Here is a 14,467-nt window from a genome sequence, read left to right as displayed (position 1 = left end):
TACTTTAAATAGTGATGAGATGTTATGTTTCAAAAATTATGGCTGTAATTATCTTTTTCCTAAGTCCAGCACATTATGAATGTCAGTGCCATTCAAAGCCTGCAAGTGTTTTAATTTCATATATTAAATTTAAGTAATGATGTGTATGTTCTCTGATTATAGCAAGGAGAATATTGCAATGAGGGAAGTGCACATGGGACTTTTTAGATTTAATTTTATTTAGCCTAAGCAGGGAGTCTTTGATTATATCATTTAAACTGCATAGTTTTTTTTTTGCTGCTCTGGAGAGTAGACTAAGGCTCAGAGGAAATTGCAGCAAAAGGTGGGGAGAAGATCCTTGTTAACTTAACCATACAGAATCCTGGGCTATGAGTAAGTTTAGCAGTAGGGAGGTTGCATGGTATAGGGATGAAAATGTGGGCTGTGGAGTCAGAGAAACCTGGGTTTGAATCCTGGTTCTACCACTTATGGTATAATCTCGATAGCTGGAATTTGTTAGTCCTCATTTGTAAAGAGAGGGTAATAATAGTTCCTATTTCATAGGTGTTTGTGTAGATTAAATTAGGTAATACATGTAAAGTGCTTAGCCCAGTGCTAGTATATATGTAAAACCCTATAATTATTCTATTTATTTCAGGCCATGCCTGTTGCATTCAAACTGTAGAGAAGGCATGTTCAGGATGTTTTCCTCTAGTTCAGTTCCCACTAAGGCTACGTGAATTAAGTAATTCAAATGATCATTTCTGAAAAACATGCAAAAGGGTATATTTAGGTATGGTAGTAAGTTGAAGGTAGTCAGCTCAATCTAGTCTAGAACTTAATTAAATGTGACCTTCAAATCTTTTTTATTTACCTCTGTGTATGTAAAAATACTATTTTCCATCATTTTACATCTCTTCCTTATTTCAACATCTTTATTCCCATTGGCTCATCCACTTACAATTCTGGTTTTCTTTGTAAAGTTGTTTTGAGCTTTGAATTTCTTTTCTTTAAGGCCATCACCCATTAAGAGCAAATTCTAAGCTAGAGAGCTAATATAATTTGAGACACATGTACATGGTAGATAAAAGAAGGTTGAGGTTAGACCACCCAGAAGCAATGTAAAAATTCAAAAAAGAAAAAAAATCCAATTATAAGTAAATAATAATATATAAATGAAGAACCAGGATGGTCAAATCATGGGTTTCAGGCAACAGAGTTGAAAAAAGAAAAGTATGGTAAACAAGTAAGTTAGAAACTGGGAGCCAAGTTAAATTTTATACCTGATTCTAGATAAACGTTTATTATCAATATCCCTTCTTCTGTAATATTCTTATTATCTCTAAGTGGCAGACATTCAGTGTTAAATTTTCTATATCTTGACTTACATCAGAATCGCTTAATTTTGATGTATATCTATATCTATCTATCTATCTATATATTTTTTAGATGAAGTCTTGCTTTGTAGCCTAGGCTAGAGTGCAGTGGCATCAGCTTACCTTACAATAATCTCAAATTCCTGGCAATCTTTCTCATTCCTCAAGCAATCTTTCTGCCTCAGCCTCCCAAGTAGCTGGGACTACAGGCACAAACCACTATGTTGGGCTAAATTTTTCTTTTTTTAGTAGGGACTTGCTCTTGCTTAGGCTGGTCTCGAACTCCTGACCACAAGGAATCATCACACTTTGGCCTCCCAGAGTGATAGAATTATAGGTGTGAGCCACCGCATTTGGCTTACTAAATTTTTTTTTTAAACAAAAACACTTTCTAAATGCTTAATATTGCTTTACATCCCTTTCTTCATCTACAGATGTAAGACACGATTAAGCAACAACCATCATTTATAGTCAGTATAATAGCAGTGGAAAACTTTCAGAAAACATATATCCTTTTTTAAAAATATTTTTATTATTTTTATATTAGGCTATATAAATACCTGTTTATTAAGCATGATTGTTATACTCATAGGTATATGAAAAAGAGTGGTGTGTTGTCTTACTATTTTAAAAGAAGTGATATTTGACCTTTATTTGTCCAAATCAAATTAGATTAAGCTTTATATGATTAAGGACCATGTCCTGCATTTAGTGAAGCACCTGGCACATAGTGTTAAATGAGCATTTTTTTTAAAGGATGAGTTAAATGAGGCACTGAAAACAAAGAATGGTATGTCAAGAGATAGGTTGAAGGAGCAAGAAAAGGAAGGGGATTACATTGGAGAATAAGGAACATATTTATAATTTAAATTAATATGTTCTGCCACTAAATTATTGAAGGTCCAATAAAAATCTCATTAATTATAACTCCCAACTTAAATTCTTATGGGATCACTCAATTTGAAGCTGGCTGATATTTTACCTCTGCACTATTTATGAAGTTTTGTTTTTCTAAGTAAACTAATAAAACTACTCCAAGAAGTTTATTTAAAACTATTTGTGAAGCAAACTTTTAAGGACTTTTGTTTATTAAATAAAAATGAATGCAACAAATTATTCTTGTTGTACTTTAAAGTTATCTCTATTTAGAAAAATAAACATATCTAGGTGCAAATTGTTTACTATTTCCTATAGAATCATCATTGTCTCTAATTCAACATCCTACCATAATCAGAAACTGTTTGTAAATATTCTTGACAAGCCTAAATTACTTACATTACCATCATCGCTACCATTGGCATATCATCATTTATGGTATTTTTTTTAACAACATCAACAATGCCATTGACATAGTGTCTCCTATGTGTCGGACACTGGACAGTTCACTTCATCTCTGTGAAGAATGTATTATCCAAATTTCTTAGATAAAGTAACTAATCCTTTGGAGAATAAGATACTTCTTAAGGTCTTATAGAAGTATAAGAAGTATACTTATAGAAGTATAAGATCCATAAGTATCTTATACTTCTTAAGATTATTAAGTGGTAAAATCAAAATTTTTACCTATGTCTATGTTGACTGCACAAAATACCTCCATAAAAACCTGATAGTTTTACTTGATATGTAAAATTAAGTTTATTGGGCCTATTGCAACTCTCCTATTGCAAGGGAGAATACCAATTGCAATTCTCCTATTGCAAGGGAGAATACCACCTTGACAGAATGTATTAGCTTGGTAGAACCTCTATAGCAAAGCACCACAAGCTGGATAACTTCAACAGAAATGTATCTCATCTTTCCAGGTGTTGTCAGGGTTGTTTCCTTCTAAGGGCTTTGAGAGAGAACTTGTTCCATGCTTCTTGCCTACATTCTGGTGGATTTCTCACAATCTTTTGTGTCCCTTGGCTTGGACACACATTATATTACTCTCTGACTTCATGTCCACATGGCATACTCCCTGTGTATATGATTGTTTCCCCCTTTTATAAGAACACCAGTTATATTGGATTAGGGACCCATGGTACTGCAGTAGGACCTCATTGTAACTTAACAAGTTACATCTGCTATGGCCTATTTCCAAATAAGGTCACATTCTGAAGTACAGGGGTTAGGATTTCAACATATTTTCAAAAATATCTTTGACATTTTCAACTTATTTTTCAAGTCTTAACCCCCAACACCTAATGTGGATACCTACGTATGATAATAACCTAACTAATTTTTGAGGGAGATAATTCAACCCATAACACTGACTCTTAGCAAGCTCTCAAGATGAAGAAATTAGGGAAGAGTATTTATGATATTTTAAGGCTGGGCTATATAAATTTTATAGCAACTCTTACAAAGTGGAGTACTAGTTGGGCCTGAGCAAATTTTCTGACAAATTAGTTTTACATTGGTTGGCAAAATAAGGAGACATACACAAAACATGTTTTGATAAACAAATTGTTAGTCTTGATAGGTTTGCCCTTTGGTTGATTCATAGTCTTACTCAAAATTTGGGTATATGTTGAATCAAGCAGCTAGGTTACTTTAGATCGATCTCAGAATTGTTCAAAATAGGGAGTGAAGAGCATACCTTGTCACAGAATTATTTAGTATAAAAAAATTGGAATTATGTTGGTTTCATCCTCATTTGTATAACTTCAAAGCCTTTCAACTACATCATTTTAACTTTCTTTTCTGACAAGACAAAAAGAACTTTCTTTTCCATCATTGATATATCCCAAAGTAGTCTATAATGCTTTTGAATAACTCTAATAAACAGCTTGAAATCAATTTAGATTAAATTTTTTACCCTGCTACAATCACTGTTGGTGAAGTTTGAGTTACATCTCTCTTCCCCATGAGAGTCTTCAAAAAGATTGCCTGTCTTTCTATAAGTATGTCTATCTACACACATATCAATATATATCCTATTCCAAGTCTTTTGTTTTCTACACAAATAACCTAGCTCCCTCAAGTTTTGAATACAAGCTATATTTATACTGTAAACAATAATCATTTCCTATGATGTCAATAATGTTGGTAATAACTCTAAGACTATTATTTTAGATAATAACATTATCAGCATCCCATGTCTTTTTGCATTCTGAAACTTGGCTACACTTTCAAGTACAAAATGAATTAATTAGAGTATCTTTGATTCATTTCAACCATCTTAACACAAGTTTTGATACAATGTGTTACCATTTTGTTGGCAGCATATAAAACCATGTGACAGTTCTATCCATAATTATATCTTACTATTGTTTTGAAGTTAGTCTATCAATATTTAAGATATCATAAACATTTTGTCTAAGGTTTTCTAGGTAATCATGTTTATCAAAAATATTCTATTTTATCAGCTGTAATAATACAATATTTAAAATAGAAAAGGAGTTTCAGATATAAGTCTTGTAGTCAAGGTGTCTACATTTAAGTCTGCATTTTGGGAAAAAAGGTGGGGAAATGTCAAGAATTATCTCTTTTGGTAAGAAAAAATTCTTTTGTAAATACATATGTCAAATGTGTTATAGAATTCTACTCATTTTAATTGATAAATATTCTGTGATGGGTAATTAGATCAGTAGAATGAAGTCCAACAATCAACAGAACCCTTAAAGTAATTTAGAGTCCTTTTGACTCTTCAAAGAAAATTCAATAAGCATTTGAAAAACAAAATCAATAAGGAGTTTTAAATGTTTCTTTTTTAATTCACTACAGGCTCCAAGTTTTCTCTCCGAGGCCCTTTTTCCTAGACATGCAACAAAAATTGAAGAAATGGATCCTTTTTTCAAACTTCATGAAACTATTACCAAGGTAGGAGAGAAATGCATTCATAAACAGGTTGGGAAAGTTTTGTTCTTCTTTTATTGGTAGATGGGGAAAAGGAAAATAACTATTAATAATAAAGGGAAATCTATAATATTTTCATTAATAGAATATACCAGAAAGGATTAGTATACCTTATTTTACTAAGGCGTAAAGATGATAAGCAACTCATTCAAGATCATGAAGATACATAACTGATAATTTATATTAAAAATCAATTTTTAATAAAACAATTAGTTTTTTCTCAATTTTAAAGTAGACTTTTGTTATACTCTCAAATATATCTCTTGACTTTAGATTAAGAGCATTATAAAATTGAATTTGAATTTCTCTTCAAAGGTTTGTTTTAATATTTAAGATATTTCTTTGTAGTACTTTTTGTTGCAGTTTTTAAAAGGTTGCTTTTTAAAATGAAAAAGTTAGACTGCATGAATAATAAGAAATGTTTTTACTGTGTGGTGGTAATACTTACATTTTTACTATGCAGTCTCTGACTTGGAATGGTTCAACTTATAACTTTTTACCTTATAATGGTGCAAAAACAATACATAATTCCATAGAAATCCTACTTTGTGTACCCATACAACCATTTTGTTTTACACTTTCAGTGAAATATTCAATAAATTGCATGAGATATTCAACACTTTATTTTTAAAGAGGGTTTGTTTTAGATGATTTTGCCCAACTGTAGGCTAATGTAAGTGTCTGAGCACATTTAAGGAGGGCTAGGCTAAGCTATGATGTTCAGTTGGTTAGGTATATTAAATACATTTTCTACTTATATTTTTAACTTACAATGGATTTATTGGATTTAACCCCATTGTAAGTTGAGGAACATCCTTATTTAAAGTTTATTATATGAAGAAAATTAAGTTTTACAGTATGGAGTAAATAAATTTAATGTTCCTGATGTCATGTGACATCAGATGAATTTTTATATTTATCAATTATTTATTTAACCTGTTATAACTTACCTTTTGGGGATAGACTTCTTAGAGAATATTACAATTTTAATATTATTAAGGTAATCCATATTTATATATGCTTACTTGAAAGACTGAATCATTCTTAAATCTCAGTGAAACTTTACAAGGCTGATTTTCTCTTTTAAAAAGAGGAAGTGTGGTAAAATGAACTGAGCCTAATGAGTAGCAATAGAACAAGTTCAGAATACAAAGACTAGAGTCGATGTCTGTCTCTGACATTGAAGAGCTGTGTGAATTTGTTTTTTTCTCAACTTTAAAATAAGAGGAGCTTGAATTGTATTTTGCTTAAAATTCTTCTAAGTTCAAAATATCTGAATCTTAACTATGCATTTATATTCTTGGCAAAATCATCTAACACAAATTTTATCCCAGTCACTAGATTTAGTTTTTAATATCTCCATTATCCATTATTATTTGGATATAGCAAGATAGAAGTGGACCCAAAATGCTTACTTAGTATTCAAAATCTTAGCTGCATTCCCAATACCTAGAGATTATTTATGTGAATATATACAGATGAATATATATGTATGATAAATACATACTTAGTTGAATATATATACAATATATATATATTCATTCAAATATTCTTGATACTTAAAGTCTACATTTATTTATCTATTTTTAAGCAAAGCATGTTAGAGAATTTAGAGTAAGGGAATAGTAATATTTTCTCCATTTTTTATGCCTTCCTGTGGATTGGGAAAATCAAGGATTTTTGTGGAAGGGGCAATTTGAGACCATGTTGACATCAGATATTTAATGAGATGATAGTGTCTAGCATGTGAAATCTCCAGCCAGAGAAAATGCTAGGCTTTTGATTTCAGAGGTATAAACACACACTAATTCTCGATGTCTGAGGTCTTGACCACATTTAAGAACTACAACTCCTGAGAACATGTTGGGAAGCAGGAATGGGAAGCAGGGATGGAATAGAGGAGCATAGAACACAGCAAGAACATACACGATTCAAAAAAATTAGTGTGAAACAGACAGAAAATAAGGGACCATTAGAGAAAAGGTAACAAATTCATTCATAGATACTGGTACATATTTTTACATGTGTTTTCAAATATATGTGATGCATAAGTAGATATTTAGTTAACTCATTAAGTGGATGTTGGGAAGGATTCTATGTCTGTGAAAAAAATTAAAAAAATAAAAATAAAAAGCTGCTTAAGTGTAGAAGCAAGGGTTCTGTGAGATTTTTTTTTTTTTTTTTTTTTTATTTTGGTATATTATGGGGGTACAGATTTTAAGGTTTCAATAAATGCCCATTGTGAGATTTTTTTATAACCACATACGCTTATCTGATGTTGATTCTGTTTCCCCAATCATCATGTCTACCTGCACTCAAGTTGCAGTCATGGGCCAAGGAAAGAAACTGTGCTTCATAAGTTGCAGTCTTATTTCACCAACTGCAGAACTGAGAAACCATAAAACAAAGTATTTACTTCATTTTAATGTCAAATTTTCTTCTGCCAATAGCAAAATAAAATCACCTATTAAATATACAGGGGTCAAATGCATGACTAGGAAATAAGAAACATGCATTTTAGTTATATCTGGACTACCAAATTGTTATTTTATTTGGTAGAACTTTATTTTATTTTCTACATCAAAAAGAAGTATATTGATAATGCTCTTTCTCACTAGGATTCTGTGATGTTAAAAGAGATGTATGTATACATTTTCTCTAGAAACATAATATGTATTTAATTAGGTATTATTATTGACACATTAAAAAATACTAGTGCTAAAATCTTTGAAGTAGGCCCTTACCTGCATTTTCTGAACTTCGTTTTTACTTTACATATAAATTTATATATTTAACATAGATATAAAAACATTTAATGAAACTAATTAATTAAATGCTGAGAATACACTAAGATAGTATGTACCAATGGAATATAACATTTAATTTGTGAAGAGTTGAGATCTTTAGAGTATTTTGTTTCACTAAGGTTGATAGTGGTGTTATCACAGAATATCACATTTAATACACTTCTATTCTGTATAGTAGTGTAATATTACAGAAGTAACATTCAACTTTGAATTAAAAATCCTGGCTAGATATGAATTCTCAGTTCTCAATTATAATAAGATGATATGAAATATGAGAGACACTTGGTAAAATTATAAAGCAAAATTATTATTAGTATTATACTAACATTAAATCATTTTCAAGAAACTAGAAGTGACTTTATTTCTCCCAATATGCACAATTACATATTTTATATTATCTAATTAAATAAACATAATAAATATATAGCTAATAAGTATGTACATGTGGTGCAATATATTATCCTTTCCAAGTCAGTAACTCTTTACATTCTAGGCCTTTGCTATGGATCACAAGTATATATTTATATCAAATTAAATTACAATTGCTATATATTAAAAAGTTAATAATTTGTAATTGGAGGTTTGCTGAATTTAAATCATTATACAATTCATCCATGTAACAGAAAAACTTGTACTCCCTTAATATTTTGAAATAAAATATAATAAATGAACTATACTCATAGGTGGGATAAGAACTGTGAGTTCTTCAAAGTAGTTTTCCAGTGTTGTCCTATAGTTCATTTTTTTTCCACAAAGTTTGAATTTGTCTTGGCATTCGTCTTTTTGAGAGAAAGCATAGAACCTAAGAAAGTAATGAATGAGGCTCAATATTGATGCCAAAATGTGTAATTCATCATGGCTCCAATGACAGGTGATACAATATAAAGTTGCTCGAGGGTGACGCATGCTGCATCAATGTTGAAGATTTTTTTTGTCCTCCATAATGAGCTTTAAAAAGTAGCATCTGTTTTTTTTTTAATTATCATAGAAGGCAGAATAATTTCTTCAAAGACTAAACATGAATTAAATACCAATATCAATTCTAGCTGCTTAATCCTTTAATAAGTGAATAAAAATCACCATGGATTCATGTTCTGTAATAGGCTTATTTCTCCTTCTACACCCAGGATTTTCTGTTATGTTTTAAATCTGTAGCATTTAGCTGATAAATTGTTATTAGTTGTTTAAGCATCCTAGTAGTCTAATATAAGCCAAACATGCAGCAAAACACTTGAAATACAAAAACAATTAATACACAGGAATAGGTTCAAGGGAATAAACGAAGTAAGCAAATCATTATCATATAGTATGCTAAACGAAATGATATTAATGTGAACAAAGTGTAGGAGGGAAGAAGATGGAGCTTTGTCTCTAAGAGATTTGAAGAATTCACCAGAGAGGTGACATTTGAAGAATTTAAGGAATTTAAACTTTATCTTAATGTCAATGAGTTTCTTTTGACAGTGTTTGAAGATCAGGTTGTTGGCGATGGCATGTGAAAAATAATGATATGTATTTTGGAAAACAGAAGATATTTGAGAGACCGTTTTAAGACTGAATGACAGGTTATACCACCTATGGGATGTGAAATACAGTGAAGAGTCAAGGATAATTTCAATAGTTCTATCTTAGGCAAAGTTGATATTATTGAATAATTATTAACCAAATTAGGGGCTGGTTTGGAGAAAGTGAAACTGAATTTGACATTGGACATTTGGAGTTTTGGAGTGCTATAGGGTATCTAGGCAGATTCATTGAGGAGGCAGTGGGATATATGGGGTTGGCACTCAGAAATAAGGAGGATCTAGAAATGCACTGTCAAAGATAGTAACCACTAGTTGTGTGTTTTTAAATTAAAAATAAATTTAGATTAAATAAAATTAGAAGTTCTATTCCTCAGTAGCATTAGACACAATTTACACCATGTATGCTAGTGGTTATTGTATTTGACAGCATAGATTATAGAATATTTTTATCATCACTGATGATGTAGATGACATTACCCTGGCAATATTCATGAACAGGAAGAGAAAGAAAGAGGAGAACAGACTCAGGATAGAGTATTTCATGCAATCCACAAGAAAAGAACATTATAAGGAGAAAATGTTCAAACGTATATTCACCCAATCAACTGCTCACTCGCTATAACTTTTGAAGCAATTACTTGGAATTCTTTGACTATTTTCCTCTTCATTTATGCCTTATCCTCAGATTTTTGCTGTACTCAAGAAAAAGCTCCACATGGCTTGTTACCTATTTCTTTACTTTTAACAGATGTAATGTCCTGTATTTATTTTATATTTGTTTTTGTATTTAATGTATCTTATTAGCATATTCTTGCTAAAATTCTATCCATAATAGACACTCAATTAATGCTGACTGATAACTTGTATTTAAACAAAACTAAACAAAATCCTATAGCTACATTTAAGAAGAAAAAGACTTTAAAATCAAATGTGAAAATAGGACATTTGAAGTGCCAGAGGAAAATTCTATCTATTATGCTATTGGATTAATAGTACCTTTCACATGGTACCTCAAATGCTCTATATTATATATAAAAATCTCTGAATATGAATGGTACATCCATTGAAACTAAAATGCTTTATATGTATGATACCATGGAAACCAGCAAATGACCTAATTCTGCTTGTGAATTTCTTCAAGAAATATGTTTATTCATCCTTTCATTGATTTTCCATCTTAAGAAAAAAAATTCCTTATTTTTAAATTGTATAGGATATACACTATTAATAATATAAACCTTTCAAAAATATTGTTCTTAAATGGATATATTTTTCCTGTCTTATATAATAAGTAAACATGATTTTTTATTAAAATTGTTTGAGTATTACAATATCACAAAGAGAAAGTAGTAGAAACACTATATATTGATTCCCATTATAAATGAGGAGAAAGTGTTACAGTGATATTAAATTTCAGAATAAGTCAATATTTGTATAAAGCCTAGAAATCAAGGTTAGTAATTCTTATATAGTTTGTATTCTAGCAATATAGTTATATTTGCCCTTACTTTATAGCTATAAATTTTAGCTCAATTTTCAGTGCTATGAATTAAGGTTAATGGTGGTGTCTTCAATGATAAAAAAAGTTAAATAATTTTAATTCTTAACCATTTCAGTTAATATTAATTGCATCCTTTAGAGTTAATTAACCTTGATCACTTCGATTAATAGAATCATATTTGCTAACATACTATTTTAAATACATGACTTGTGAAATATAAAACTGCAATTATTTTAAAACGTTATTTTAAAAAATGTTTGTACCACTTATAATATTGTTAGGATTCTTATAACATGGCAAATGAAAACGTAATACAATTTACTCATTTTATAACTATAAAACAGAGAGGCAGACTAAAAAACAGAATGATTTAATTTCCCTTAAAATGCCATTCTAAGCTATAGCTTTGAAAAATATATCTGTGCAGCCTTATAAAAAGTAAAAGAAAAAGGAAGAGGCCAAATATCTTTTATTTATTTTTTTGAGTTTCAAAGGCAAATTGTATTCATTAGGTTAGTAGAATTTCTGGTACAGTTTTTTTATTTAATGCTTAGAAAATCTGGCTATAATTTGTAATATGAAGGAGCAAATGTGAATATCTTCCAAATATCTCTAGTATTGATATATTATTTTGACAAAATATCAAAATACTATATTCTATTTAGAAAGCAAGTTTAAGGATGTTCTTTAATCTGTATATGTGCACATTTGAGGTTATTCTGAAGCTGTAGATTTAAAGCATTTTTTTTTAATTTGCAATTTTTCCCACCAAGTCAAATTATTGTTACTAGATGCAAAATGTCTCCATAGAGATCTATACTTTATATTTTCATGACATGAACTAAACCAAAACATATCCCAAATATGTATTTTCAATGTAGAGATTGTACATTGTAATAAAGAATATTTGTTGAAGCTACTCAAGGGAAGTAATGGTATATTAAAACCAACTCCTTATGCTTCAAACAGGAAATATTATAGGTGTGTATTTTCTTCATAAATGCATAATTAAACTCAATAACTTCATTTACTGAAATTGGAGATTGTACTGACTATATTTTCTCTTGCCTAGAGAGGTTTGGTTTATTGTTTTTCATTATACTGCACAAATATTATAGTTTCTAAATGCATGCCTTATACTATCAGTTTGTCTTTGTTTTTATTACTCAAAAGTGAATTATTGCACAATAAGTAATTGTCAAAATTTGACTCTCTTTTTAAACTGAAGTTAATCATCAAAGTAGATATTTTGCCAAATGCTACTATATAAGAAGAGTTATTAGTGCATATTAAGATAGGAAAAAGTAGAAAGGCAGTTATTCTGAGCATAGATTTTTTCTTATAAGTATACATAAAGACTTATTTTAACATATATTTGTTATATAATATAAATATACTAGTTGTATAAATCAACAGAAATTTCTGTGATCACCTATAATACAATAAGACTATTTCAAAGAAGTTTTCACATCTAATTCAGGAAGTAGTAGTCTGGTTCCATAAAGTAACATTTTTGGTGATAATTGAATTTTATATGCTCTAAATATAAGTCCTTCTTATTTTAAGGATCTGTTAATAACTTGAATTGAATTTTGATGTTAATTTGTGCATTTTTCCATCACTTTGAAGAAAAGACTTTCTTTTCATGGCATTCTTGGATAATACTATTCTCAAAGCAGTATAGAAGTACAGAGGCAAAAGGCAGAATAGTGGATGGACAACAGATTAACTCTAGGTAGGCAGGTCAAATGTCATTCCAAAAATGCTGTTGAAACAAACTTTTGGGGTTATAAAAATTTTAAAGCTTCAGGAAATATCTACTTCTTTTTAAAAAATCTAATGTAACAACATAACAGTAGTATCTGAGAAGGCTGTTGGAGTGTGGTATAATAGACTTTGATCTTGATATTTAAGCGTCCTGGAGACAGTGCCTATTGCCCTCATGGTAACTATAAGAAAAGATCCCCCTACACGCACATGTGTGTGTATATATATACACACACATATATATGTATAAAGCAAGAAAAGATATATATCTATATCGATATCCATAGCTGTACCTACATATCTCTATATCTAGCTGTCTTCTTTTCCCAAGAAACTCTGAATACCATACTGTTGTTCTTTGGTTTTCTTTACTAAACTTTGGTACTGTATATTCTCCTGTTGTTGGTATAATGCAGAAAATATTCAAAATTACAGATTTCTTTTAGCATGTAGTAGATGCTAAAGTTCAATAATGAAATATCTCTTGAAGAGTTCACAGAAATTGGTATTTTAGGCTAGATGGAATGTATTCTCAAAATATGGACATTTTATGATATTACATAGAATTTCAGGAACTGAGCAAGAATTAAATTTGAAGAAATCAAGCATATTTGTATTTAAATGTTGTGATAGAGAAACAATATTTATTTTGGCTCAATTAGGGTTTATTTAATTAATAGGTCTATTTAATTTTATAAAATTTAAGCCTTGAATTTCATTCCATTTGAAATTACAGTGGCCTTACACCACTTAGTGGAGGTTCAAATAGTAATATTTCTGCATTCTAAAATAAAACAGTAATGAACAATTGTCTTTAAGTTCTATTCCCAAGTCTTTAAGAAAAAGACCTATGATCCTCATAATTACTGATTTCTAAGAAAGCAAAAAAGAGAATAGTCCAATTTAGAGACATTTCCTTTAAAAATTAAAAACAAGTACATAGAATATTTTTGTTTGCTATTAGTAAAGGTCCACCTGCAATCTTGTTTAATAAAAATAGAGGAATTCTATTGACTCATGTAACCAAAAAGTCTAGAAGAAGCAGGCGAACTCAGCTCCAGATTCATTTATCTGTTGTGCCTTTGTGCCACTTCACTATGTTGGACATTTTTCCAGTGGAATTTCTTCATGGTAGAAGAATGCTGTCAGCAGTTCCTGGAACCACATCTGTACCTACCATGTTTCCCCGAAAATAAGACAGGGTCTTATATTTATTTTTCCTCAAGAAGACACCCTAGGGCTTATTTTCAGGGGATTTTTTTTTAAAATACAGTACAACAATCTACATTTATTCAAATATAGTTAAGTCGTCTTCTTCTGGAACATCATCATAACTCTCCAAACCCCGAATTCCATCCTGAATTTCTTGCGACTCTATTTTCTTTAGAACCATTGGCCCTAATCTCTCATGTCCAGCAATAGAGCTCTTATGGGGCAGATGAGAAGGGCTGCTCATGTTCTTTACCAATCCGCAGCAAAATGCATGGTTTGTCCAGATATGCTGTGTAGCCACGCCCATCACTAGGTCTTATTTTCAGGGTGGGGCTTATATTGCATAAATGCTTAGAAATCCTGCTAGGGCTTATTTTATGGGTAGGTCTTATTTTTGGGGAAACACAGTAATACTGTCAAAGCAAGAAAGATCCTCTCCTGTGACTTTCTCAGAACAGCAAT

At 30.4% G+C, this 14,467-nt stretch overlaps 1 protein-coding gene across 3 annotated transcripts in view; it reads left to right on the top strand.

Annotated features, from left to right (window-relative positions):
- The window catches only part of NAALADL2 (N-acetylated alpha-linked acidic dipeptidase like 2), a 1,254,620-nt gene that overhangs the window by 1,066,759 nt on the left and 173,394 nt on the right, over nt 1–14,467 (top strand). For all 3 annotated transcript variants that reach the window (XM_076003772.1, XM_076003759.1, XM_076003769.1), the window contains one exon: nt 5,061–5,156. In XM_076003772.1, coding sequence (XP_075859887.1) covers nt 5,061–5,156 — 96 coding nt within the window. The remainder of the gene's footprint in view (nt 1–5,060; nt 5,157–14,467) is intronic.

This window comes from Microcebus murinus, chromosome 1, assembly GCF_040939455.1.
Source record: "Microcebus murinus isolate Inina chromosome 1, M.murinus_Inina_mat1.0, whole genome shotgun sequence".
In the NCBI taxonomy this organism is placed as follows: Eukaryota; Metazoa; Chordata; class Mammalia; order Primates; family Cheirogaleidae; genus Microcebus; species Microcebus murinus.
The sequence above is the reverse complement of the archived record's forward strand: the minus strand, read 5'-3'. Positions and strand labels throughout refer to the sequence as shown.